Source organism: Thamnophis elegans, chromosome 6, assembly GCF_009769535.1.
Source record: "Thamnophis elegans isolate rThaEle1 chromosome 6, rThaEle1.pri, whole genome shotgun sequence".
Taxonomy (NCBI): Eukaryota; Metazoa; Chordata; class Lepidosauria; order Squamata; family Colubridae; genus Thamnophis; species Thamnophis elegans.
In genome coordinates, this window is record NC_045546.1 from 68,691,731 (window position 1) to 68,719,691 (window position 27,961).

Genomic DNA, 27,961 nt, shown 5'->3' on the forward strand with positions numbered 1-27,961 from the left:
AAAACATTGTTACAGCAGCAAAGGAAAAAAAGCTTCAAATTTGGGCTTTCAAGTGGCAGATTCGATACTTTTAAAACCTCTTTCCTTAAGTATCTCCAATATAATATTGCAACAAGTAGAAGAAGAAATTTATTAAAATAAAAAGAGTTTTAATTTCAGCCAAAAAAAATTAAAGTAGTAAAGGAAAATAAGGAAAAAAGAGATCGCTTCACCTCAAGTGGAAAAAACAGGAGTGTTGCAATCACTCAATCCACAACAGATTACAAGCAAGAGCAAAAAGGTTTCTAAGGCAGTCCAATGGGGATTAAGTATGCCGCTTTGTTCTTGCTTAATGGACTAATTAATCTTAAAAGCATCTATATAAGGGCTGCATAGTCTATATTGATGACATTTTGTTATATTCTGAGACCAAGGTAGAACATGTAAAACTAGTCTGGGCAGTTCTGAACAAACTTTGCTCTGCCAAACTGTATGCTAAAGTCTCTAAATGTGAATTCCACCAAGGAAAAATTGATTACGTAGGATACCACATTTCACACCAGGGCATAGAAATGGATCCTTCGAAAGTGCAATCGGTACTTGACTGGGAACCACCCAGAACATGCAAACAGTTGCAAAACTTCCTGGGATTTGCAAACTTTTACTGCCAGTTTATCCCTGCTTTCACCCAGATTGCTCTCCCCATCACCAAGCTTTTAAAAACGAAGAGGGAGGGTTACCCAAAACTGAAGCAGCTTCTGAATTGGACAATGGAATGCCAAGCTACATTTGAAAAACTTAAATGGCTGTTTTCAGCAGAGTCAATTCTAAAGCACCCGGACACAGAGAAACCGTTCGTCATACAAGCAGATGCCAGCAATGTAGCAATACGAGCAGTCCTGCTTCCGAAAAATTACAACCATGCGCTTACACATCCAAAAAAATTGAATGAATCTGAACAAAGGTGGGCCATTTGGGAGAAAGAGGCTTATGCAGTTCAGTGGGGTCTTCTAACCTGAAGGCATTTCCTAGAGGGGAGTAAGATCCCTTTTGAAGTCTGGACAGATCATTAAAATTTAGAAGCCTTAAAGACCCCAAGGAAACTCTCCCCAAAACAAGTACGATGGGCGCAGTACTTTAAATGGTTTGAATTTACATTGGTGGCCATCACTAAAAAAGGACATAGAGAACTATTTAGCTAGCTGCCCTATTTGTGCAGCAGCTAAAAGATGCCAAGGAAAAATCCCAGGACTGTTACAGAAGGTAGCTGAACCTTCAGCACCCTGTAAAGAGATTGCTATGGACTTTATTGTTGAACCACCAGAAAGTGCAGGAAATACTGTCATTTGGGTCGTAACAGACTCAAACTGGTTGGAATTAAAAATGGAGAAAACCCTCTAAAAGGGACCGTCTATCTACTGGAATTGTTTCAAGGAATAAGCATTCTAGTAATTTCATCATGCAAAAACTTTTTTTTTTAATTTGCTTCTTCAAAAACTTCGTGCGTCTTATATTCCAGTGTGTCTTATACTCTGAAAAATACGATACCTAAAAGCAAGCAAACTTATAAATAGAAATCAATATGGGTTTGTAAAAACATATCATGCGAAACAAATCTTATTTCTGACTTATTGATTTTCCAAATGTTTAACCTCTCTTAGGAGTTGAAGAGTTGTCTTCACTGCCACAATCCACTTAACCTTTTCCTTAAGCATTGTAAGTTTGCTGTTTTGTTGTTTTCAGAGACACAAGCATACCTGCAAAACCATCTCCATCAATATGGAGAATACAACTGTTCACTTAAACAGAGATCTCCCCACGACATCCCCACCCCTTGGACTCATTTGACAAATTTCTTCCAGTTTGTCTCTTTATCACTGAATTTACTCTTTAGAAACACGTCACCTTTATAACATCTTCTCCTTGCTCAACAAGAAGCAATCAGGTCGTATGCAACAGTCAGTCAATTGCTCTCAGAATATACCCATTGCTGTTAATGCTGTAGTGATCCAGGACATATTTTCATTCCAGGCAACTTATGCTCACATAGCGCCTCAGAATATATAATTTCTCTAGCCCCACTGTTCTTTTCTTTGTCATGTTGAACTCTGCAGCTAGTCTCTTATTAATATTCCCTGTTCATCCAGTTGGGGCAACACATTGCTTCATACAGAAATATTTATTTAGTCCTACATTTGATTTAGTGCTTCAGAACTTCCATCCTATAGTACTTCAACTTTATGTAGTCAGTAAAACAAAATCAAAAATGCTAAAGATAATTATTCCATAAATAGTTGCTGTTTTCACATATACCATTAAAATGCTGTTATAATGACAAATCTTACTAAGAAAGGAAAAATGAACTTACCAAATTTTCAGAATTATTTTTAGAATTTAGATAACAGTCTCCATTGAGCATGATACAAGTATCAGGTTTATCCTCGCAAAGAATATCCTCCACTATTTGGACATTGGGTTGCAGAAAAGTCAGTTCATTTCTCCTGGACTCACTGGATAAACAGATCTGATAAGAATAAGGCAAAGTCCCATCTTCATAATTTGGAGGAAATACAGTACCAGTCTTTGAATGAGAATCGGGAATGAAGCACTGAAAAAAAGTGGGGTTCCTTGATCCTTGAAGTTTCGTAATAATGGCCAAAATCACTGCCACCAGGAACAGAAAGGATACCAAAGTCAAAGTCAGAACTAAGTAAAACTGGACCTTGGACTGATCTTCTGAGTTACTAGGTTGGGCATTCATTTCAGGAAGAGCCTCCTGGAAGTTCTGAGCAAAGACAAGGTTGAGACTAGTGGTGGCCGAGAGAGGTGGCTGTCCGTTATCCCTCACCATGATGACCAGCCTCTGCTTGGTAATGTCTCTGTCAACTAACGCTCGAGCTGTTTGGATCTCTCCTGTGTGGGAGCTGATGATGAAGAGCGAGGGCTCTGTGGCCTGCAGGAGATGAAAAGAGAGCCAGGCATTATGTCCAGAGTCAGCATCCACAGCCACAACCTTTGTCACCAAATAACCCGAATCGGCTGAGCGAGGCACCATCTCGAACAATGATGAACCCTGAGTTGTTTGGGAAGGATACAGGATCTGGGGAATATTATCATTCTGATCCACTACAAACACTTTGACTGTGGCACTGTTATTGAGAGATGGAGAGCCTTCATCCTGGGCTTGCACTTGCAGCTGGAAGTCTTTGAGCTGCTCATAGTCAAAAGATCGATGAGCATAGAGAGTTCCTGTCTCAGAGTTAATGGAAACATAGGAGGAGAGAGGCAGGTCCTTGAGGTTGCTGTTGAGAATGGAGTAGATAATTTGGGCGTTACGATCCAGATCTGGGTCAAAAGCCTTAACCTGGAAAATAGACATTCCGGATGGGTTGTTCTCAGGAATGTAGGCAACATAGGAAGGTTTTTCAAATGCTGGAGGGTTATCATTGATATCTGAAATTGGTATTGAGATGGTTTTATCTGTGGAAAGAGGAGGTATGCCTTGGTCTGTGGCTGTAATTGTTAAGTTATACACTGGTGTTTTTTCTCTGTCAAGGGGGCCATCTGTGAGGAGTTTGAAGTAGTTATCTGATGATGAGACCACCTGGAAAGGTACAGTTTCTCTTAGGTAACAGGTGACTTCCCCATTAAGTCCAGAATCTCTGTCATGGACTTTGATGAGAGCAACCACTGCTCCAGGTAGAGTATCTTCAAGAATGAGGCTGGATAGAGATGTAATAATTACTTCTGGAGCATTGTCATTCTCATCAAGAACCTCAATCTCTACATTGCAATGTGCAACTAGTCCACCTCCATCAGTTGCCTGTATTATCATCATATAACTTCCTTTGTCTTCAAAATCAACACTTTCCTTAAGATAAATTGTTCCATCAGTGGGATCCAAAATGAATTTCTTTTGACTGCTATCTAGGATTTTACTGACTGTATAATGAATTGCAGCATTTGACCCTTCATCATTATCAGATGCTTTCACTTGAAGCACAGAAGTCCCTCTTGGTGAATTCTCTTTCAGACTTGTTTTGTAAGTTGCCTGGGAGAAGACTGGTGGATTGTCATTTGTGTCAATAACACTGATTTCTATGTTAAGAGTCCCAGTTTTCACTGGATGTCCTCCATCTGAAGCTGTAAGAATCAAGTGGTGTGTGTGCTCTTTCTCCCTGTCCAATGGCTTTTGCAAAATTAATTCTGCATATTTTTCACCATCTTTGCTCTCTTGAACTTCTAGCTTGAAATATGGGGTTGAGCTCAAATGATAATCTTGAAGGGCGTTGATTCCAATGTCCTCGTCTTCAGCATTTCCCAGAGCAAATCGAGCTCCTGGCAAATGAGATTCACTCACTTCCAGTTTTACATCTTTTTCTTTGAACTGTGGGGCATTATCATTAATATCTAGGATGAAAACTTTTATGGGGAAAATATTTAAAGGATTATGTGCCACAACTTCTAGTTTCAGGATGCAAGGAGATAATTTTCCACAAATCTTTTCTCGATCTATTCTGTCATTCACATATAGATCACTATTTTGCTCATTAAGAATAAAATACTGTTTTTCTGAAGAGAAAGCAAGCTTGTGTTTTGATAGCAGATCAACAGCTAATCCTAAATCTTTAGCAAGGTTCCCCACAAAGGAATGTTTTTCTGTTTCCTCAGGAAGTGAGTACTCAACCTGTTCAGATACCACACAGCTGATCAAAGAACATAATAATAGAAAAAGTACTTGCCTCACATTTGGTTCTTGTATTCTGGTTTTGTATTTTGCTTCCATCGTCATCTTTTGTTTCCTCTTTTTTCCTAGTTTGTTTTCCATATAGAATTTCCCAGCTAACCCAATATTTTACAGTAGGATAATAAAAATAGGATCCTTTGTTGAACAACTTTTAACACAATGCTTTCTGCTGCATCTCCTTGCCCATCTGCTGAAATATGGAAATGGTTTGCTGGCAACTTACAGGCAACTCCCTTGCTGTCCAACAGTGACACTCAGAGTCCATATGAAGAATTTCACTAATTTTGCTCTCTAGATTGAGAGAGACAGAGACAATGAGACAGATATAGTAAATTAGATAGATAGCAAAGAAATTTTTCTAATTCTGTTTTCATTATGGATGCTCAAAGCTCAAAGTCCTGATTTTTTATGACAAAAGCACTACAAGACTCTACAGTCAATTGAGTTTTATTATACTGCTTATTGCCTTGATGCAGACTCTTAAAGCAACTACAATGGAGACACAACACACTCAGAAATCTTCAAACTTAAAGAGAATGTTTAATATTTTCCCAAAAGTTTTAATTTCAGGCTATGAATTTATCAGAGTATGGTTAACATCTTTCCTTTTCCTGCAGTTATATTTAATCACATGGGAATTAAAACCTCCTATATATCAACTCTGTAATTTCTACTGTATTGTATTGTATCGTATAGATCTGACAATTGTTGATCTTTTTTCCCAAGTTTTCCATTTTTGCAGAGTTTTTATTTAAAGCTATCTGAATAATTTCTTTACCATAAGAATTGGTCATGTTGTATTTAAAAATGTTTGTATTATGTTGCTTTTTATAAGAATATACCTGATTACAGAATGTATAACACAATTTCCCCCCAAAGAATTGGAATCAACAGCAGTTATAGCCATTCAGTTGATGAATCTGTGAAGACTTTATGGTAAATGATCTCATAATTTCCCCCTTTTTCAATGATAAATCAGAGATCAAAGAGTTTACACATTAGTTCAGTGTTTCTCAACCTTGGCGACTTTAAGTCCTGTGGACTTCAACTCCCAGAATTCCCCAGCCAGCATAGCTTTGAAGTCCACAGGACTTAAAGTCGCCAAGGTTGAGAAACACTGCATTAGTTGATTGGGAAAGATAGTCCATTCAATTAAGAACTGATGATTTATTAAATATAATCAGGTAAGGGAAATCAGATCTTGAGTTTGTGAAAAATACTAAATTTGATTTTCTTGACACCCCCCCCCCCCCAAATGAATATAAACTGATGGCCTAAGCAGGGATATTTCAAGAGGAACTACTAGTTTTACAGCTACCATCAAACTTTTGTCTGGTTTCAATATTCTTCTATTTTTTCCTCTATTGCTTTATATGTACACTATCTGGGAAAACATATTAAGATTGAAGGTGGGAAAAATATAGAAATAGCACTGTCATTATGTCAACATTTAAAAAGAAATAAAATTAACCATTATTAATAATAAAAAATGAGTTATAAAAAGCTTCCTTAATATTACAATTATATCTCTAAGCTGCAAATCCTTGCCTTCCTTGGCATTAAATATATATTCATAAACTATCACTGAGGTTTTTTTTCTGATGTATCCTTCTACCCCATCCCCAAATCCCTCACTTCTACATCTATAAACTAGGAGGAAGTACTTTGCATTCGTATGCTTTGAATGGTAGTTCTAATATTACAATCATCACAATCATCAACAGAATAGAATAGAAAGGAAAAGAAAAGAATAGTCACAGAGTTGAAGGGACTTTTGAGGTCTTCTAGTCCAACCCCCTGCTTAAGCAGAAAAGCCTATATTCAGACAAATGGTTATCCAATCTCTTTTTTAAAACTTCCAGTGTTGGAGCATTTATAACTTCTGGAGGCAAGTTGTTCCATTGATTCTGCCAGGAAATTTCTTCTTAGTTCTAGGTTGCTTCTCTCCTTGATTAGTTTCCACCCATTGCTTCTTGTCTTGTCCTCAGGTGCTTTGGAGAATAGCTTGATTCCCTCTTTTTGGTGGCAGTCCCTGAGATTGGAACACTGCTGTCATGTCAACCCTAGTCCACCTTTTCATCAAATTAGACATATCCAATTCCAGCAATTGTTCTTTATATGTTTTAGTCTCCAGTCCCTTAATAATCTTTGTTACTCTTCTCTGCATTCTTTCTAGAGCCTCTTTTTTACATCATGGCAACCAAAACTGGATGCACTATTCCAAGTGTGGCCTTACCAAGGCATTATAAATTGCTATTAACACTATTAACACATGGTATTAACATTTGATCTTAATTCTAACCCTCTGTTTATGCAGCCTAGAACTTTGTTAACTTTTATGGCTGCTGCAGCACACTACTAGCTCATATTTAAATAATTGCCCAAGATCCCTCTCACAGTTACTACTATTGAGCAAGGTACCACATATACTGTACCTGGGAATTTTGTTTTTATTGCCTGAATATAGAACCGTACTTTTTTCACCATTGCATTTTATTTTGTTAGATAGTGCCCAATGTTCAAGTCTGTCAAGATCTTTCTGTATCTTAAGCCTATTGTCTAAAGTGTTGGCTATTCCTCCTAGCTTGGTGTGGTCTGCAAATTTGATGAGTTCCCCATCTATCACCTCGTCCAAATCATTGATGAAATTATTTAAGTGTACTGGGCCTAAAACAGAGACTTGGGGTACTCCACTGCATACTTTCGTCCAAGTAGATGTAATTCTATTAAGGACTACACATTGAGTGCGGTTGGTCAGCCAGTTACGAATCCATCTGGTGGTAACACTGTCTAACCCACATTTTTCTATCTTATCAAGCAGTAGGTTATGGTCTACTTTATCAAATGCCTTATTGAAGTCTAAGTAAATTACATTGACAGCATTTCTCTGACCCACTTATTTTGCCACCTTGTCAAAGAATGCAATAAGATTAGTCTGGCATAATCTGTTTTTGACGAACCCATATTGGTTTTTGGTTATGATTTTGTTTGCCTGTAGGTGTTCACTGATCATTGCTTGATTATCTTTTCCAGAATCTTCCCAGGTATTGAGGTTAGATTGATAGGTCTGTAATTTCTTGGATCTATTTTTTCCCTTTTTTGAAGATGGGAACTACATCAGCTCTTTTCCAGTTCTCTGGCAGTTCCCTGGTCCGCCAGGATCTTTGAAAGCGAATATAGTTCAGTGGTTTTGAGATTACGTCTGCCAGTTCCTTCAGTTCCTGGTGAGTTGAACTGGTCTAGAGTGGACAGGTGCTCATTTACCATTTTCTTACCTATTTTAACTTGTATTCCTAATCTGCTTTTTGTGGTGCTGTTTTTGATAGGTTGGACTTTTTCCGCCCTTTGTGTAAAGACAGATACAAAAAATGGATTAAGTAGTTCTGCTTTCTCCATGTTGCTTGTCACCTTCTTGCCACTTTCGCCCACCAATAAATTATGCCAAGTAAGTACAATTGATTTTGAATTAATTAAATATGTAAGAGATAACTTTCTTTCTTTCACTAAAAATGTAATTTTAAAAAATCCCTATAAAAACATCACGTTCAAATTTTGGATATGTTTCTTGGGATGGTTTCTCAAGTACAAAAGTCCTGTGTCAGTATAATTATAGATCATTCGGAATTATTTTTTTTCCCTTTGACAAGTGCCTCATTTCTTGATTGCTAGAAAATCTTGTCTTTTGGCTACAGAGGATAGACTCCAGTTATGCAGATTGAATCATCCTAATCATGGATTGTTTTATTACTGCATTATTAATTAGCAAGAGCAGAATGGAACCCCTGATCTATGGAGAAGACGTTCCCTTCAACCTATATGTTACTTAGTCCTGTTTCCCCTAGTGATAAAAATACCAACCCCTCTCCACCAAACAAAAGCAAGTATAGTGTTCTGAACTCCCAAACTGCATATCAAAGCCCCTCACCTTGATGAATGCCATCTCAAATCATCTTAGTCCACATCAAGTTCAGGTAATTGCTGAGCTGCTGCCTACATTTTAGCATAAAGGGAATATATTCCAAAAAGCCTCTTGGCAATATAAAATCATTTTAGACTGTTAAGCAAATAACATAAAATGAGAGAGTTGAAATAGCAATAGTAATAGCAATAGCAGTTAGAATTATATACCGCTTCATAGGGCTTTCAGCCCTCTCTAAGCGGTTTACAGAGTCAGCATATCGCCCCCACATTCTGGGTCCTCATTTCATCCACCTCGGAAGGATGGAAGGCTGAGTCGACCTTGAGCCGGTGAGATTAGAACCGCTGAACTGCAGATAACAGTCAGCTGAAGTGGCCTGCAGTACTGCACCCTAACCACTGCGCCACTCTCGGCTCTATATGAAAGGGACCTTGGAAGTCTTTTACAGTAAAATGTAATTCATTTAGAAATATATCCTAAATGTAAAATGTAGTTCATTCTAGAAATATATTTATATATTCATTTTTTGTTGAAATTCAATTAATCAACAGTAGAATTGCATCCCTTTTCAATTGGTTGATTGGACAGAGTAAAAATGTATTTAGAAGTGTAAAATTAGTTTTTTCTGAAAATTCTTTCAAAGAAAGATATCATGTTAGTAAAATTGGTATAATAAAGTACCCACAGTTTAGGATCACACATAAAAATCTATAGGATTTTTCTAAAACATTTTTTAAAAAAGATTAGTATGTGTAATTTATTGTATTTTATTCCTTTCCTTTTATATCCTCAAGGCTCATTTTCTCTTTCTGCCAAGGGTGTGGTCAGTTATATTCTGAAGTTTATATTTTTTGAGACAGTAAATATTTTCTGTACTTTAAATAGAAGAAAGTAATTGAATAAAATAGGAATACTGAAATATACATCCTCACCTGATAGTTTGTGGTCTCCTCGTTAGTAAGAGTATAATCACCTTGTAATAACAAAGAATTAGGCTCAGCGGAAGCCTGCTGTAGTTTAATTATATTTGTACAGTTTCCAGTTGGAAAAAGAAGCTGATTTTTCTGAGATTCTGAAGACAGCAAAATGTCATGACAATAAGACTGAAAAAATGCTTGAACTTCATCAATCCACAGAAACTGTGTAAGAGGAACAACAGAACTTCCATTATTACCTAACTGAGAAAGTTTTCGCTTGAAAAATCTAACTGAAGAAGATGAAGAAAAAGGTAAAGAACAAACAGGAGTCTAAATCCACTGCAATTACTAAGTAAAATGTGAGCTCTGACTGTGAATCTCCAGAGAATGAAATGTTGCTTAGTTCAGTCAATATGTTAGAGATATGGTCAGCCAGTACCACCATGAGAGTGGTCAAAGCAGAAAGAAGAGGGTGCACATTGTCCTTCACTAAAACCACTAGGATTTGCTTCAGGGCATCTTTCTCCAGAAAAAGCCGAGCAGTCCTGATCTCACCAGTGTGGAGTCCCACAGTGAAGAGCCCTGGTTCTGTTGCTTTGATCAGCTGATAGGAGAGCCAGGAATTCTGGCCAGAATCTGCATCTACTGCCACCACTTTAGTGACCAAGTAACCCGGCTCAGAAGAGCGAGGGGCCAGCTCTATTCCAGTGGAGCCATCAGCGGGAGGAGAGGGGTACAGGATCTCTGGCATATTATCATTCTGGTCCAAGATGAAGAGAGTCACTGAGACATTAGAACTGAACGATGAGAATCCACCATCCTGAGCCTAGACCTGGAACTGAATCTCTTGAATCTTCTCATAGTCCAAGGAGCTTAGGGCATATATGGTCTCTGTCTCAGAATTAATGGAGAGGTAGGAGGAGAAGGGTGAGTCCCACATTTGGCTATCAATGATGGAGTACGTTATTCTGGCACTTTCTTCCCAGTCTGGATCATTTGCTTTAAGGGAAAAGGCTGAGGTACCTTTTGGATTATTTTCTAGAAGATAGGAGGTATATTTTGATTCCAGAAACTGTGGAGGATTGTCGTTTGTATCTAGAATCTGCATAAAGATTTCAGTGACTGCAGTGAATGGTGCATTTCCATGATAAGTAGCTGTAATGCTTATTTTATAATCTGATATAAGTTTCCCATCAAAATCATTGTATGTTACCAATCCATAGAAATAATTATTGAGAAATTTTTAAAAACTGGAATGGTAAGTTATTGGGAACTGAGCATGTCACCTCCCCGTTGATTCCAGAGTCAACATCTTGTACATTAAGGAGGGCAATAACTGCTCCTTTTGGTGAATTCTCAGATATAGTATTGATGAAAAAGGATTTTGTTACTTGGGGTATATTGTTACTAAGATCCATTATAATGACCAAAATTTTGACCAATCACATAATCCCCCTCCATCTTCAGCTTTCGCTTCAAATTCATATAAGGATGATTCTTCATAATCAAGATTGGCCATAATAGTTATTGTACCAGATGTTGAATTTAAAGTAAATATTTTGGAATCTTCTTTTGTGATTTTTTGAATGAATAATTTATCTCTCCTTAGAGTCCTTCATCCAGATCAGTAGCTCTTACTTTAAAAATTGTGAAGGCTTTAGAATGTTTTCCTCAATGCTGACTTCATAGATAAGTTGGCTAAAAATTGGCACTTTATCATTTGCATCCAGAACAATTACTTGGATTCTAGCACTTCCAGATTTCACTGGTTCACCTCCATCATTAGCTGTGATAATTAAACCATATATTGATTGCTATTCCAGATCCAGATGGGATTTTTTTAGCACAAGCTCATCCTGTCTGGCACCATTTGCATATCCAGAGAAAAAAAATGACTATTACTGGTAAGTTCATATCTCTGTATACAGTTTATACCCAAATCTGGATCTTCAGCTTCAGGTAGTGGAAACTGGGATCAGGAGTAGATAATTCACTGGTTTTGCTTCCATGTTTCTCAGCTACATTATCATTTATGTCTGTAATTTTCACTTCAATCCTATAAGTCTCTATTTTGCTCTCGATAATAATACAAAACTTAAAACACCGTTCTCTGCCCATCCAGAGACTTTTTTCCTCTGTATATTCTTTCAGAGGGATGTAAATATCCATTATTATAATTCAAAGCAAAATATTGAACACCCATCCTTGTTGCAATCCATAGTCCATATTCTGAAAGATTATTGCCATCTATTCCTAGATCCATTGCGATGTTCCCCACAAAAAACTTTTGGTGTTTCTTCTCTAATAACATAACATCTTTCCAAACAAATATTGTGATAAGGCATTGGAAGATCTTGTTTTTATAACTCTACAGCCTCTGTGTTTCTCCCATTCTCTTTACAATCTGACCAATTCCATATAAAAGTTGCTTTCAGAACATTCCGTGGTGGTATTCTGCCAGTTCACCCCAGTTTGGATGAACTGATAGTGGCGACCGCAGGAGGCTCTGCCCACCTGTCCAGATGTCATCAAAGATGCAGCAAAGGTGCAAAAGGTTCTGCACATACGCAGAAGCACCATGCTTGCATGCTCCTGGTTCCGAACCGATAGTGAAGATTATAGCATTTAATGCCTGATTCCATGCAATCTGTTATATATTTTGTCTTGATGTTTAAGAGAATTGCAAATGAGCTGGTTGGAACTTTGAAATTATTTTCCTACCAGATAGGCGAACGGGGACACCCAGAGGCTCTGTAGAAAACTATAACTGCCATAATATTGCTTCCATGTTTGCCAGCATAAATATTGTTTTTATGTGAATGCTGTGCTGAAATTCGCCTTTCAGTTTTTCAAAGATTTTCCTTCCCTGCAAAAGAGTCTTCTCCTTTTCTACCTTACTCTTCGGATGCTTGAGAATTTCTGTATAATTTCTCTTGCTGGTGGTTTTGAATGTACTTTAGCTTTGGAATTGGTAACACTTCCACTATGAAAAACGCCCATGGAAGAAATTTCTTCATGATTGTTTACTTGGAGATTTCACTGAAATATGGGAAGCCAGTAAGCTTTTTCCAGGTTTTATATTTATTCCTTTTTTTCTCTCAGTTTGTCAGTGAGTTCTTTATGCAACCATGCTGGTTTTATCTGGGCTCTCTTGTTTTTCTATATTTGTGGTATTGTGTTAGATTGTGCTTTTACAATCTCATTTTTCAGAGTTTTCCAAGCATGTTGAATTATTTTCCCTTTAGGATTTCCAACCATAGAATCCTTACTAAGCTCTTTCTAACTTTGTTGAAGGCCATTCTCTTAAAGTCTAAAACACTAGTTACACTTTGTTCTATTGCTTGCGTTGCATTATGTTGAATTTCAGTATGACATGGTCTCTCTCCTCCAAAGTTCCTGTAACTTCAACATCCTCCATTATTTTATCTCTATTAGTAAGAATTAGCTATCCTTGTTTAGCTATCATTAAAAAATCCAGCCCATTTTTACTTGGAAGTGTATCTCTGGCATTAAATAAGAATTCTTCTCATGTACTTATGCAAGCAAGACTATTTTAGTCTTCGTTACTACATTATAACTGATGCCATTTATTTATTTTTATTGTCACTGTTAGAATAAATAGAACCCTCAGAATCTTTTTTCATGAAAAATAATATAGACAGGTTAGAGGAACTAAAAAAAATGTTTTTACAGGTAGTTGGCTGTTGTCCTTCAGTGTGGAGTCCCAACGTGGAGTCCCAGCGTGGAGTTCCACAGCAAAGGACCTGGCTGTGTTGTTCTGAAGAGCTGATAGAAGAGCCAGACATTCCGGCCAGAATCTTCATCTACTGCCACTATTTTAGAGACCAAGTCACCTGCTTCAGAGCCTTGATCTGCAACTGAATCTCTGGAATCTCCCCATAACCCAAGGATTTAGGTCATAAACAGTTCCAGTCAAGGAATTAATGAGAGGTAGGAGGAAAACAATTTTCTGATGTCAGTCTTTGGCATCTTGGAATAAGTTCCAGTAATTTCAATACGATTCAATTGATTTTTGAACAAGCTTTCATAGAATTGGGTCCTTTAGCCTCTCTTTCAATTATAAAATTAGTTATTGTGTCACTTTCTGTACATTTAGGAACAGAGACCTTCACTTCATCATGAAATAACCAGCATTATTATTATTATTTCAAAGCAAACCTTGAAAACTTCAGTTTTAAAAGTGGGTGGATTGTTATTTTCATCTAATATTTCTAATGGGAAGTATGCAGTTGCTGAAGAGGAGGAATCCCTTCGTCACTCACTTGAATAGAATACAATGGAGTGGAATAGAATGGAATAGAATGGAACTGAAAAGGACCTTGGAGGTCTTCTAGTCCAGCCCCCTGCTCAACCTATACAATCTCAGACAAGTGACTGTCCAGTCTCTTCTTCAAAACATCCAGTGGTGGAGCACCCACAATTTCTGAAGGCAAGCTATTCCACTGGTTAATTGTCCTTACAGTTAGGAAGTTTCTCCTTAATTCCCGGTTGCTTCTCTCAGTTTCCAAATATTTCTTGTCCTGACCTCTGGTGATTTAAAGAATAACTTGACCTTCTCTTCTTTGTGGCAGCCCCTCAAACACTGAAATACTGCTATCATGTCACCCCTAATTATTCTTCTCTTTAGACTAGCCAGACCCAAAATCTGCAGCCGTTCTTCATATGGTTGAGTCTTCAGGTCTTTGATCATCTTAGTTGCTCTTCTCTGAACTTTTGCCAAGATCTCAACATCTTTTTTGTAGTATGGTGACCAAAATTGGTTGCAGTATTCCAGGTCTTACTAAGGTTTTGTGATGCTGTATGCTGATAACTATTTCCTTACGATTTCCAAGCTGTAATAACTATCAATGATTTCTTCAATAAAAATGGAAGGCTTGTCGATTGGAAGGATGTGATGTCTCCATTCCAGTGGTGGGTTTCAAAAATTGTTCAAACCTACTCTGTGGGTGTGGCCTCCTTTGTGGGAGTGACTTGCTGCCCATGTGACCGGATGGGAGTGGCTTGCCACCCATGTGACTGGATATGAAGATGCCGACGACACTTGTCAGAACCACCTTAAATTACCTCACACACAGCACTGGCATGCATAAAAATATGATGTAAACTTGTTTTTTAAAAGGCATCTTTGGTTTGCGTTAAAACAACTTCAACACACGCAATGTTCTGATTGCACCACAAACGCAGTAGTCATCCTCAGCTTTCACAGAGGCACTGAGTTTTATAAATATGAGCATGATAGGGTAGAATAATCATATCCAAGGACCAGTGGTGGGTTTCAAAAAATTTTGGAACCTCTTCTGTAGGTGTGGCCTGCTTTCCGAGTCCACTGGTGGAACCTCTTCTAACCGGTTGGTAGATTTGATGAACCGGTTCTACCGAATAGGTGCGAACTGGTAGGAACCCACCTCTGCTCCATTCCCACTGTCATTGTTATGAATGTTGATAATATCTACTGTGCTTCCCAGTTGAAAGTCTTCTGCCATCTTGTTGAATAATGTTGCTATTATGATCATTTGCATCCATGATTCTTATTACACCTTTGGCACTACTGAGCAATCTGGCCCCATCTTGTGTTTGCAGTTCCATTTCCTATTATTTAGATTCTTCAAAGTCTGTGTTGTCAATCTCTGTTATTTGCCCTGCAGAAGATAAATTTTAAGTAGAATTTTTAGAAAGCCTTGTCTGAAACATCTCTTAATGAATAGGTTGCCCTCTGAATTTTATTCTACAACTGCATTCAGTATTAGCAATTCAGATTCTCTTAGGATGTTTTAAAAATATCGCCTTGATATTAAAACTTGCTAAAGTTAGGAACGTTGTAATTTATAGCTGAAAATATTATAGGTGTGCAAAATACCAAACCAGATTGATTTTTCTTTATATACAACAATCAGAATCATAAAATGCATTTTCTGCTCTTTTCAGTCTAGTAACTTTTCAAGGACAATTTTCAGTGTGTGCACTCAAAGAAAATTGTTCACTTTCAATCAACAGATTACTCAGGAGAGAATTAGTCCCAGATCTGGATCCTGAGTTTCTTCTAAGAAAAACTGTGCCCTGAAATCTACATTTTTAGCAATTTTCAATCCCAGTTTTTAATAGAGAAACTAAAAGAGTTATCTTTAATATCTGCTATCTTAATTATTTAAATTCATCTTATTCTTTATGAAAATCTCAAACTTACTGATATAATATACATTTATTAATTTGATAGCATATCTATTCTCTGTTACTTTCTTATTTACAAACAAATAGCCAAATCAAATCAAATTCAGAATATAGCTTCATACCTCTGGAAATTATCCTGATTTTGCCACTTGATGGTTTGTTTATTTCCTGTCCAAAATCCTTTGCAATATCTTCAACAAAAGAGCCTTTCTCTAATTCTTCAGAAATTAAATACTGAATTTGTGCAGAAGGTGTTTTCCAGATACCAGCAAGCACTAAACAAAGCAGAATTTTCTTTTAGTGTCTTTTCATTCCAGTCCTTTTCCATAGACTCTACAGATTCTTTTACTGCCAAATCTATTGCATTACTTGGAGGTGAGTGTCTCAAACTACTTAAATTATTATAGTTGTCTAATCAGATGTGGTGAACGTGTGTCTGAGCTTTGTGTATTCACTGCTGTTTAAAGCAGAGAAATAATAGGATATATTGTTCACAGTACTGTGAGGAAACAGCGACACTCAGAGTTTTAACAAAAAATTGCAACACCATATAAATCTACCTTCCTCATTTTTTTCCAAAATATTCCTCAGGAAAAACTAACAAGGTTTATTTAATGACAGTTTAATGCATCAAATGATTGAAATGTTATAGCATCATGTATTATAATTTGCTTTATGATTGTAATTCCTTTATGGAACAATTCAAAATAAATCTGTAATGACACATTTTGAAATCCTTTTTCCTCACCCAGATCGAGTTCTGGAAGCTGCAAAAACCTATTTTTTTCTATGTCTGCAGAAGCTGAATCACCAATTCCTGGTCTTGAAATAATTCTCTAGCCTCTCAAATCAAAACAGAATTTATCATGGCAATACCATTAGCAAGCTATAATACTGACAAAATGATAGGCACATGATGATGTCACCACAAATTGCCATGATTGCATACTTGTTTCCTGGCATCTGATGCAAGTGTGGTAGTTGTGGTGTTTGCATGATGATGTTTTTTCATTCTCTCTCGCGTCCCATGCGCAATCCCCCTGCTCTCCCATTGCTCATGATAATTGTTTTCTCTGATCACAGAAAATATAGTATGTATGGACTCTCTCTTATTTGGTCATTGACCCAGTTTGGTTATTTGGACTGCTGAATCTCGCTTGCCCTTTGGTTACATTTTTTTCTACTCCTACTGGATGTATTAGCAATACTGCCTTTAATCTTTTGACCTCTTGATTAGACTGCTCTTTTTGATGCCTCATTGTTATAATTTCTTGAGTGACCTGAATGTCAATCAAGATTATAGTTTGCATAAAAGAAACATGCCTGACAATGAAGAAAAGAGGCTCATTTGCATATTGCAGTTGAAAAGCTTATCAAATATAATGTTCAGCATCACCACCTGTCATTGTTTATCTTCATGTGTTCATATTGCTTTGATAATTTTCATTATCTAGAGATAAAATTCTTAGAGCAGAAAACACTGATCTCATGTGAATAAACACCATCAATATCCTTTATGTGGGAGCATAATCATAACATAGCCATGATGACACAGGGCTTAGAATGCAGTACTTCTGCTGACTGCCAGCTGTCAGCACTTCAGCAGTTCAATTCTCACCAGATCAAGGTTGACTCAGCCTTTCATCCTTCCAAGGTTGGTAAAATGAGAACCCATATTGTTGGGGAAAATATATTGACTCTGTATAGAGAGGGCTGAAAACACTATGAAGCAGTATAAATCTGTCAGGATTCCAAATAGCATCCAAAATTAAATCAGAGTCCAAGGCAAAGTATTGTTCAAAGTTCCAATTTATTAAGAGAGTCATGTTGGCACATCAGGGAAAACCAGAATCTGAGCTTCCTGGGCTTTTTCCCACCCAGTTGAGAGTTCATGTTCTTGCCCCCACACCCAAAAGTCCAGCACATGGTCCAATCTTCCACTGCCATGCTGGCAGTTTCACCCATCCAGTTCTGGTCAGGTGCAGAGGTGTAGAGACAAAGGATGACATTGGCTTTCTAGAAAGGAATTTTATTTTGACAACATCACATTCTACTCCTTACTATTTCCCCTCCCAATTCCCCACTAATGAAACATCATAGTAGAATAGAATATTAGTGTGGCAGGCCAAAGATCCCAAAAGGAACTTGCTGCAAGCCTGACACTAACTCCTATTACTACTGCTATAGCATCTGTTTGATGTAGTTTAAAGCACATTTCCTTAGGATTCCATGACTGTCCTCCATATCTATAATGCAATCTTGGCATAGAGTATCTATGTACTTATAGTTGTTGAAACAGGTTCTATGTTTGCATTCCCTATGTATGTCGAAGTAACTTTTAGAAATTGGATCCAAATTCAATTCCTGCTGCAAATTCCTAATTAACAGGAATTAATTAAGGGATCTGCAAAACATGCTTCATCAAGGAACTGAAATTGTGAGATATACAGGAATAAATGGTCCTGCAATTAACAGACCTAATCCATAAAAATCCATGTACTTCGACTAATTGTCTTGAATTGAGTTTGGAAATCAAGTGGCAACCAATACAGCTGTTTCTCATTGCAGAGGTGAAATGGAATCTGTGATATGTTCCAGTGTCTGCCTGCACTGCTGCATTATAAGCCAACTGCAGTTTCTTAACAGTTTTCAAGAATTACCTGATAAAGAATATATTGAAGAACGGTTACAGGAACTGGGCATGGCTAGTTTAGTGAAGAGAAGGACCAGGGGTGACATGATAGCAGTGTTCCAATAGTTGAGGGGCTGCCACAGAGAGGAAGGGGTCAAATTATTTTCCAAGGTACCTGAAGGCCAGACAAGGAATAATGGATGGAAACTGAACAAGGAGAAATGCAACCTGGAAATAAGAATAAACTTTCTGACAGTGAGAACAATCAACCAATGGAACAGCTTGCCTTTGGAAGTTGTTAGAGCTTCATCACTGGAGGCTTTCAAGAAGAGACTGGACTACCATTTGTCAGAAATGGTATAGGGTCTCCTGCTTGGGCAGGGGGTTGGGCTAGATGACCTGTAAGATCCCTTCCAACTCTGTTAATCTGTCTGTGTGTCTGTCTACTACCAGATCATGGGTGTCAGGCCTGGAAGCCATCTTGGGCATTGGATCTTTAGGCCTGCCACATTTAGTATTGTGGGAAACAGGGGGGGGGGTTGCATGGAGCTGGGGAAATATATAGTCATAATAACATTCCTTTCTCTGAGAGTCAAGGTCATTCTGCCCTGCACTGGAAGTGGGTGACTGGGAGACATCTCCAGTTGTGATGGTGCCTTGATTGGATCATGTGATGGACATGTTGGTGCTGGGTAGGGACTTGGACATTCTTTTGGGTGGGGAAAACCTGGAAGCTTTCAGATTCGGGTTTTCCTAGATGTGCCAATATGACATCTCTAATTAAATGGGAATGTCAGGCATGCCTCTTCAATATCCAAGAAAGAAAAACCTCAACTCCATTTGAATAGAGATAAAGTACTTTTACTAGATATGAATTGAAAGCAGCGAAAAGGAAAGCAAGATCTGAGCCAAAAAGGCACAAACAAGTACATATCAAATGATTACCCACCCCCTCCCTCCAGTTATCCCAGCCCAGTGTCCAATCTGCAATTCCCTAAGGTGTCATGTGGGGTGCATCTCCAAAAGCCTCATCAGGTTGGTATGTGAGACGGTTGGCCTTGACCAAGACCAAACATCAGTCATCAGCATGTGCAGAAGATGGTGAGAACAAAACTCCTTTCTACATACTCCTCCAGTACCATATAATTCCCTTCCCAAATACCATGCCCCCTCCCTCCCCGTTTCTATGGCAGCTGATAGCAAGCAAGTGAAGCAGAGGCTGACAGGGACTTTGAGGAAATTCAAGCCTCTGAGTTTTCTTTCTTTTTTTTTTATAAATTTTTATTTTTATTACACAGACAACACATACTACAACAATAAAAAAGAAAACAACAACAACAAAAAGCATCATCACATACAGCATGTCGTTTGGTTACAGGTGTACAGATTTTTCATCTAGTATAACTAAATGCCTTGCTTTCATTGTACAGTATATGTTCAATTACGATTAGTATTATTTTTTTACCAATAAATCATAGTTTCCTTACATTCTTGATTATTTATTTGATAACAGTCTATCTTTATATAATCCCCATGTAAAAGAAAATATTTTTTTTTACCAACCATTTATATTTATATATCACTATTTTCCATTATGCATAATTCCACCAATCAACTATCAGGTATGCTTATGTTCATTGTTATCCTTGTACCTCATACCTTCAAACAGAAATCTTATTCCTTCATTTTTCAACACAATATTCTAAATAGAATATTGGTATATATATACCAATTTTTAATTATTCCCTTATTAAAATTATTTATCAACAACAAGATATCATTGTAGTATGTTCTTAAGGTTATACATTATATCACCAATCCTCTATCAAGTATACATAAGATCGTTGTTATCCTTATCTTTTTTAAAACAAAAAATTCTAAAGTATTCAATTCATAGGTGTATCAGTTTTTCATTGTATCATCATTAATCTATTTCACAGCATGATTGTGTTATCATTTAACTCCTTCAGTTGAAACATGAGTAAAACATTTGTCATTTCCAAGTTTTATCCCCCAGCCACTGATGAAGCAGGTCCCATATCTTATAAAATTGCTCGACCTCTTGTTCTCTGATTTCAAGTGTCAATTTACTCATTTCAGCACAGTCCATTATTTTTCGAATAACTTCTTCCTGTTTTGGTATTGTTTCATTTTTCCAGTTTTTTGCAAATACAATTCTGGCTGCTGATAACACATTTACAATCAGATATTTTAAGTCTTTGTTATAGATTTCTGGTATGATTCCCAATAAAAAGACCTCTGGTTTAAAGTCTATTTGTTTGTGTGTCATTTTCTCCAACCACATGTGGATTTTAGTCCAGTATCTTTTAGCTTCAATGCAAGTCCACCACATGTGGTAATATTAGCCTGGTATCTGATAACATTTCCAACACTTTTCTGATTTATTCTTGGACATTCTTGCAATTCTCGTTGGTGGTAAATGCCACCTGTAAAACATCTTATACAAATTTTCTCTATATGCAGTAGACATTGTCATTTTATAGTTTTGTGACCACAGTTCTGCCATTTCTCTAAATCAATTCAATACCTAAAGTTTTTCCCCCAAGCTATCATAGTTTCTTTAACTTGTTCTTCTTGCAATTTAACATCCAATAAATATTCATATAGTTTTTTAATTACTTTTTCATCAGTACCTGTTAAAATTTTATCTAACCCAGTCATTTTATTGTAAAAACCTTTGGATTTTCTATCTTCATTATATCTAGATTGTATCTGTACATATGAACCTTCTTGTTTCAACTCTTGGATAGATTTGAGTTCACCCTCTGCATTCAATATTTCAACATATCTAACTGTTTGTTCCTTTTTATATATTATTGGATATGAAAGTGCTTCAATTGTTGATATCCAGACTGGAATTTTTAAGTAGTGTAATATTTTTACTTTTTCCCAGTTTAATAACAAAGCCTCCCTTATATAATGTCTTCTAAAATAGCCATGTGCTTTAGTTCCCTTATACCATAAGAAAGCATGCCACCCCAACAGTAAATCATGACCTTCTATATTCAATAGTCTAGAATTTTTTAGTGATATCCACTCCTTAATCCACCTCAAGTTTGTTGCTTGGTAGTATAATTCCCAATCAGGTAGGCCCAATCCTCCTCTAATTCTAGCATCTTGTAACAATTTAAGTTTTATTCTAGCTTTTTTCCCTTGCCAAATAAACTTCAAAACTATTTTGTTTAAGTTTTGAAAAAAGTCCTTATCCAATCTAATTGGGATTGTCTGGAACAGATATAAAATTCTAGGTAAAATGTTCATTTTAATTGTAGAAATTCTTCCCATCATTGATAGTTGTAAATTTTCCCATTTCATCAGATCAGTCACTATTTGTTGTTTTAGTATAGTATAATTGTCCTCCTTAAGAGTACTGCATCTAGGTGATAGGTATATCCCCAAATATTTAACCTTACTTGTAATTTGAATCTGCAAAGTTTCTGACAACTCTTCCTTTTGTGTTGCTGGCATATTCTTTGTCATAATCTTTGTTTTGTCTGTTTATTTTCAAGCCTGCTACTTTTCCATATTCCTCTATTCTTTCTAGCAGTTTGGGTGCTGTTTCTAGTGGATCTTCAAGAATAAAGACTAAATCATCTGCAAACGCTTGTAGCTTATATTCTTCTTTCTTAATTTTCATTCCTCTTATTTCTTCTTCTTCTCTGATCTTTCTGTTTAAAACCTCTAATGTTAAGACAAAGAGTAATGGTGATAATGGGCAACCTTGTCTCGTACCTCTCTTTATTTCAATAGGATCTGTTAATTCTCCATTTACCATTATCTTTGCTGTTTGTTTCTGATATATCATTCGTATGGTTTGAATAAATTTCTTACCAAAGTTCATCTGCTCCAGTTGTAAAAACATGAATTGCCAATTCACATTGTCAAAGGCCTTCTGTGCATCAAGAAACATCAAAGCCATTTGTTTTTCGGAGTGGGCCTCATAATATTCCAAAGTATTCAAAATCATTCTCATATTATCTTTAATTTGTCTCTTAGGTAAAAAGCCATTTTGATCTGAGTGGATGGAGCTATTCAAATATTTTTTAAGTCTCTCTGCTAGTATAGATGCAAATAGCTTATAATCTGAATTTAATAAAGAAATTGGTCTATAGTTCTTAGTTTGTGTTAAATCGGTCTCTTCCTTGGGTAGCAATGTAATATATGCTTCTCATCATGACTTCGGTATTTTACTCTCAAACATCACTTCATTCATGACTTGTAGGAGTGAGAGAATCAAAATTTCTTCAAATATTCTATAGAATTCCACGGGTAGTCCATTCGGTCCTGGGGCTTTTCCGTTATTTTGTTTTTTAAGTGCATCCGTTAGCTCCATCATTGTTATTTTGCTTTCTAGCATTGTTCTAGTTTCATCTGATATCTGGGGAAGATTGGCATCCTGTAAGTACTTTTTGACTCTTCCCTCCTCCATCTTCTCTTGTTCGTAGAGCTTAGCATACTAATCTTGTATAATTTTTTTTTCTCAGTATTTCCATACTGAATTTGTCCTTGTTCATTTCTTAATTGGAAAATTTTCTTTGTTTCTCTCTCTTTTTTCAGCTTATATGCCAACCACCTGCCTGGTTTATTTGCATTTTCAAAATAGTTCTGTTTAGCACCTCTAATTTTTTGTGCCAATTCTTCCTTTTCCAGTAGGTCCATTTTATGTTTAATTATATCCATTTTTATCTTGACATCTTTTTTTGTGGCGATCTCTGTAATTCTCTTTCAAGTATTTTGTAATCATTATCTAAAGCTTTATGCATTTGTCTTTTCTTTAAGTTTCTCTTCCTTGTATAATCTATTATCAGACCTCTAGTAACAGCCTTCATTGTATCCCAAAGATTCTGCATTGATGTATCTTCTTTCCTATTTTCTTTAAGTTTAAGTTTAAGTTTTAATAGATTTGTATGCCGCCCAATCCCAAAGGACTCCGGGCAGCTTACATAAAAACAGTTTAAAAACAAATACTAAAAAAGTTAAAATACAAGACAGTGGATTAAAAAAGGACACAACATACACTCGATGTTAATGGGGCTGAAGCTCAATCAGAGATCAGCAGCCCCAGGCCTGCTGGAACAGCCAGGTCTTAACAGACCTTCGGAAGGCCGAGAGAGTAGGGAGGGTCCGGATCTCAGGGGTAGATTGTTCCATAGGGCCGGGGCACTACATAGAAGGCTCTCCCCCGAGGAGCCGCCAGACGACATTGTGTAGCCGACGGCACCCGGAGAAGGCCCACCCTGTGCAATCTTTTTTTAGGGTTCAAAAGTTTTATTTCTTTTAAAACAAACATTTCATCATTCCTCAATCAGTAAGACATCGAAGTACAATTTTTTGTGTGTCAAAATAATTCTAGTTTACCACCAAATTCTTGTCTAGCCTAATGCATACCCCTCCCTCCCTCCACTCTCCACTCTCATTTGAGTGATCTTTAAGATATGCCGATATTTTAGCCATCTCGGCTAAGTTTGTAACTTTCAATGTCCATTCTTGAGTTGTAGGCAAGTCTTCCTTCTTCCAGTATTGCGCCACCAACAGTCTTGCTGCCGTTATTAGGTGCAGAATCAAGTTACTCTCTACCACTGTAAAATCAGTACATATGCCTAGTAAGAATAACTGAGGAGTAAACTTTATTCTTCTTTTAAAGATATTTTGCATAATCCACCATATTTTTATCCAGAATGCCTTAACCTTTTGGCAGGTCCACCATATATGATAATATGTAGCATCGAGAGAACCACACCTCCAACATTTAGGCTGTACATTCAGATACATAGAAGCCAGCTTTTTAGGATCTAAATGCCATCTATAGAACATCTTATAAAAATTTTCTCTCAGATTTTGAGCTTGTGTGAATTTCACATTTGTTACCCATATTCTTTCCCATGTATCCAACATTATTGGTTCTTCAATATTTTGAGCCCTCATCCTGTGCAATCATATTGGGCACTGGGAGGTATGTTGCAGGAGGTGGTCACGGAGATATCCAGGTCCTAGGCCATGTAGGGCTTTAAAGGTGATAACCAGCACCTTGAAGCATGTTTGGAGACCAATAGGGAGCCAGTGCAGCTCACAGAGGATAGGTGTAACATGGGTGTATCTAGGTACACCCAGTATCACTCGCGTGGCTGCATTCTGGACCAATTGTAGTCTCCGAACACTTTTCAGGGGCAGCCCCATGTAGAGCGCATTATAGTAGTCAGGTCTTGAGGTGACGAGGGCATGAGTGACCATTTGGAGTGCCTCCCGGTCCAGATAGGGCTGCAACTGGTGCACCAGGCGAACCTGGGCAAAAGCTCCCCTGGTCACAGCTGACAAATGGTGTTCTAGTGTCAGCTGTGGATCCAGGAGAACACGGGCCTTCTCTGAGGGGTGTAAGATTTCACCACCCCAGGTTTAAAGGTGGAATATCTGGACTATCTTTGGGGGGCAGCATCCAAAGCCACTCAGTCTTGTCAGGGTTGAGCGCCAGCTTGTTCATTCCCATCCAGACCCTGACAGCTTCCAGGCACTGGCACATTACTTCCACCGCTTCACTGAGTTGGCACGGGGCGGACAGATACAACTGGGTATCGTCCGCATACTGATGGTATTTGATCCTGTACCAACGAATGATCTCACCCAGCGGCTTCATGTAGATGTTAAATAGGAGGGGGGACAGGACCAAACCCTGCGGCACCCCATATTCAAGGGGCCTAGGGGTCGACCCCTGTCCTCCGACCAACACTGACTGCGACCTGCCAGAGAGGTAAGAGGAGAACCACCGTAAAATGGTGCCTCCCATTTCCACCTCTTCTAGCCGCCGCAGAAGGATACCATGGTCGATGGTATCAAAGGCCGCTGAGAGGTCAAGAAGCACCAGGATAGAGGAATGTCCTCTATCCCTGGCTCGCCAGAGATCATCGGTTAGTGCGACCAAAGCGGTTTCAGTGCAGTAACCAGGCCTGAAACCAGACTGAAAGGGATCTAGATAATCTGCTTCATCCAAGGTCCATCGGAGTTGAGAGGCCACCACCTGCTCAACAACCTTCCCAAGAAATGAGAGGTTGGAGACTGGACAGTAGTTTTTAAAAACAGCTGGGTCCAGAGCAGGCTTCTTAAGGAGGGCTCTCTTAAGGACTAGCTCTTTTTCCATTTTTTGTACAAAGTCTTTTTCTTTCAATATAGTATTATTTAATGTCCATCTAGATCTTGCCCTTTGGCCTTTCCATTTAATTGAAATTGGGTTGTGGTCCACCCAAGTGCTTGCTCCAATCTCAATTTATTGTACATTGCAGATCAATTCTGCTGAAGCCCATATCATATCTATTCTAGAAAATGATGAATGTCTATTTGAATAAAAAGTGTATTGTTCTTTTTTGGCATTTCTTTCTCTCCATATATCTTTTAGATTTACTTCATCTATCATCTTAAAGAAGGATTTCGGAAGCAATTTTCTATTTAGCTTTTTTGTTTTGTGTGTTTTATAGTCCATGTTTTGGTTCACAATGCCATTAAAGTCTCCCATCATACAAATATCAACATAGTCTAAGTCCAAAATTCTTTTATGTAATTTTTATAGAATTTGTCTTGTTTTTCATTGGGGGCATAAATTCCAATTAGGAGTGTTTTTTTGATATCCATAATTTCCACCATCAAAATTCTTCCCTCTTCATCTGCATAAATTAGTTTTGCTGGAATATTGCCTTTAATATAGAAGATCACTCCTCTTTTCTTGCAGTTCACCAATGTTGAAAACATTTTCCCAAGCTTTGGTTGAATTAGTAGATGTTCATATCCCTTTTGGATATGTACTTCTTGTAGGCAAATTATCTCAAGTTTTAACTTCTCTAATTTATGAAATGTTTTCTTTCTTTTAGTTACTGAATTAAGTCCATTAATGTTGATTGTAATCATTTTTCTTTCTTCCATGTTTATACTTTATATACAGGATTTATAACTCTAGTAGATCTGGGTTCTCGTTTTTCTCTGCAGCTTACACCCCACACCGCACCTTCTTCTTTCTCAATTACTCCTACAGCTCCTCCTACTTTTTCAGTCTCAGTTGTAGGTGACTCCAGTAGTTGTGCCACAGAGTCATCTTTCCCAGTTTTCTCAGCCTTTTCTCTAAAATATTCTGCATAAAAAACTTCTGCCTTATCAATTGTATCTAACCTGTGCCTTTGTCCTTGCCATGTACATGGTAGACCTTCCGGTATGAGCAATCTGTAATTAACACCTTTTTTAATCAGAACTTTGGTCAGGAATTGGTATTCTCTTCTCCTCTCTCTCATCTCTCTTGGAATTTGTTTGAGAACTACGATCTCCTTGCCTTTGTATTCTAATTTTCTATCTCTCATTTTCTGTAAAATTTGTAATTTGGTTGTTTTCTTAGTATGCACTTCCCTTGGAAGAGCGTTTCTCATTGCATATCTTGTATGTACTCGGAAAGCTTCATCTATTATATCTATCATCTTCTCTTGGGATATCTCTAATACATTTATCAGGATCTTGGATATTATCTATACTAAGTTCTCTCCTTTTTCTTCTTCTATGCTTTGAAATCTTAAGAAAAATTCAAACCTATCCATCTCCCATCTTAGTATTCCACTACTCTCTCTTTCCACGTCACTTAGTCTGCTATCTAACTTCTCAGTTTTCTTCTCTCCTTCTTGGATTTTATCTTCAATTTTTTGAATCCTGTCTTCATATTTCATCATCCAGTTGTGCATACTTTCCATTTTTCCTTCCATTTTATCAACTTTTTGTACTATGCTTTGGTTTTGTTGTTCTATTATCTCCATTATTTTTTCCATACTCTCAGACTTCTTTACAAGGGTGTCTAGCTTGTCATCCCTACTATCAAGTCCAACTTGCATTTTCTGTATCACTTGCATGATTGTCTCAAAGTTTGCTCCTTTCTCTTTTTCTTGCTGAAGCATTGACTGTATTGACCTCTGACCTCCCGCAGGTGAGGAGGCAGGAGTTGTTGTTGTAGAGCCAACAGGAGCTACTTTTCTACTCATGCTCAACAAATTTTAAAGGTGTAAGGTTATAAGTACAATAAGAAAAGGGCATAAGAGAAAAGAGAAGGGGGGAGAGTGGAAATCTGATTTAAGAAAGAGGGTAAAAGAAAGAGAGAGAAGAGGGAGAGAGAGGGAAAGAAGAAGGAAAGAAAAAAACTCTTCAGTCTAGTTTGCTCAAAATTTAAGGTGAGCCATCCATTGTCTTAAAAAAAAATGCAAAAAGAAAACATAGGGTAAAAAACCCCCCAAAAAACAAGGATGCTTCAAGCCACAAAAAAAGAAGGTAAGGAGTCAAAAAGTCAAAAGGGATAATTAAAAAAAGAAAAAGGTCAATATCTCCCCAGCAGAATAATATGAAAATAATATAAAAAACTGCCACCAAGCTAAAACAAATAAGTTCAGTCTTTTTTCCCCCCTAAGATAAAAGTCTTTCCAAGATCATTCTCAGCTTCCTTTGCTGCTTTGTTATTTAGTCTGAGGCAGAGTTCCAGATAATAAAAAGCTGCAGCTGTGTAAATAAAGCCTACTTTTTTAAAAGTCAAATAGATTACAGGG

At 37.3% G+C, this 27,961-nt stretch overlaps 1 protein-coding gene across 1 annotated transcript; it reads right to left on the minus strand.

Moving 5' to 3' along the window:
• Nucleotides 1–533: 533 nt before the first annotated feature.
• On the minus strand, nt 534–27,406 carry LOC116510754 (protocadherin-23-like). Its single transcript, XM_032220402.1, is given in 15 exon segments — nt 534–692; nt 2,348–4,821; nt 5,505–5,568; nt 9,578–9,857; nt 9,859–10,799; nt 10,801–11,003; nt 11,006–11,146; nt 11,149–11,223; nt 11,226–11,432; nt 11,435–11,539; nt 11,542–11,672; nt 11,674–11,846; nt 15,950–16,045; nt 26,381–26,517; nt 27,199–27,406. Coding segments are annotated over 15 exon segments (5,394 nt in total).
• Nucleotides 27,407–27,961: the final 555 nt, after the last annotated feature.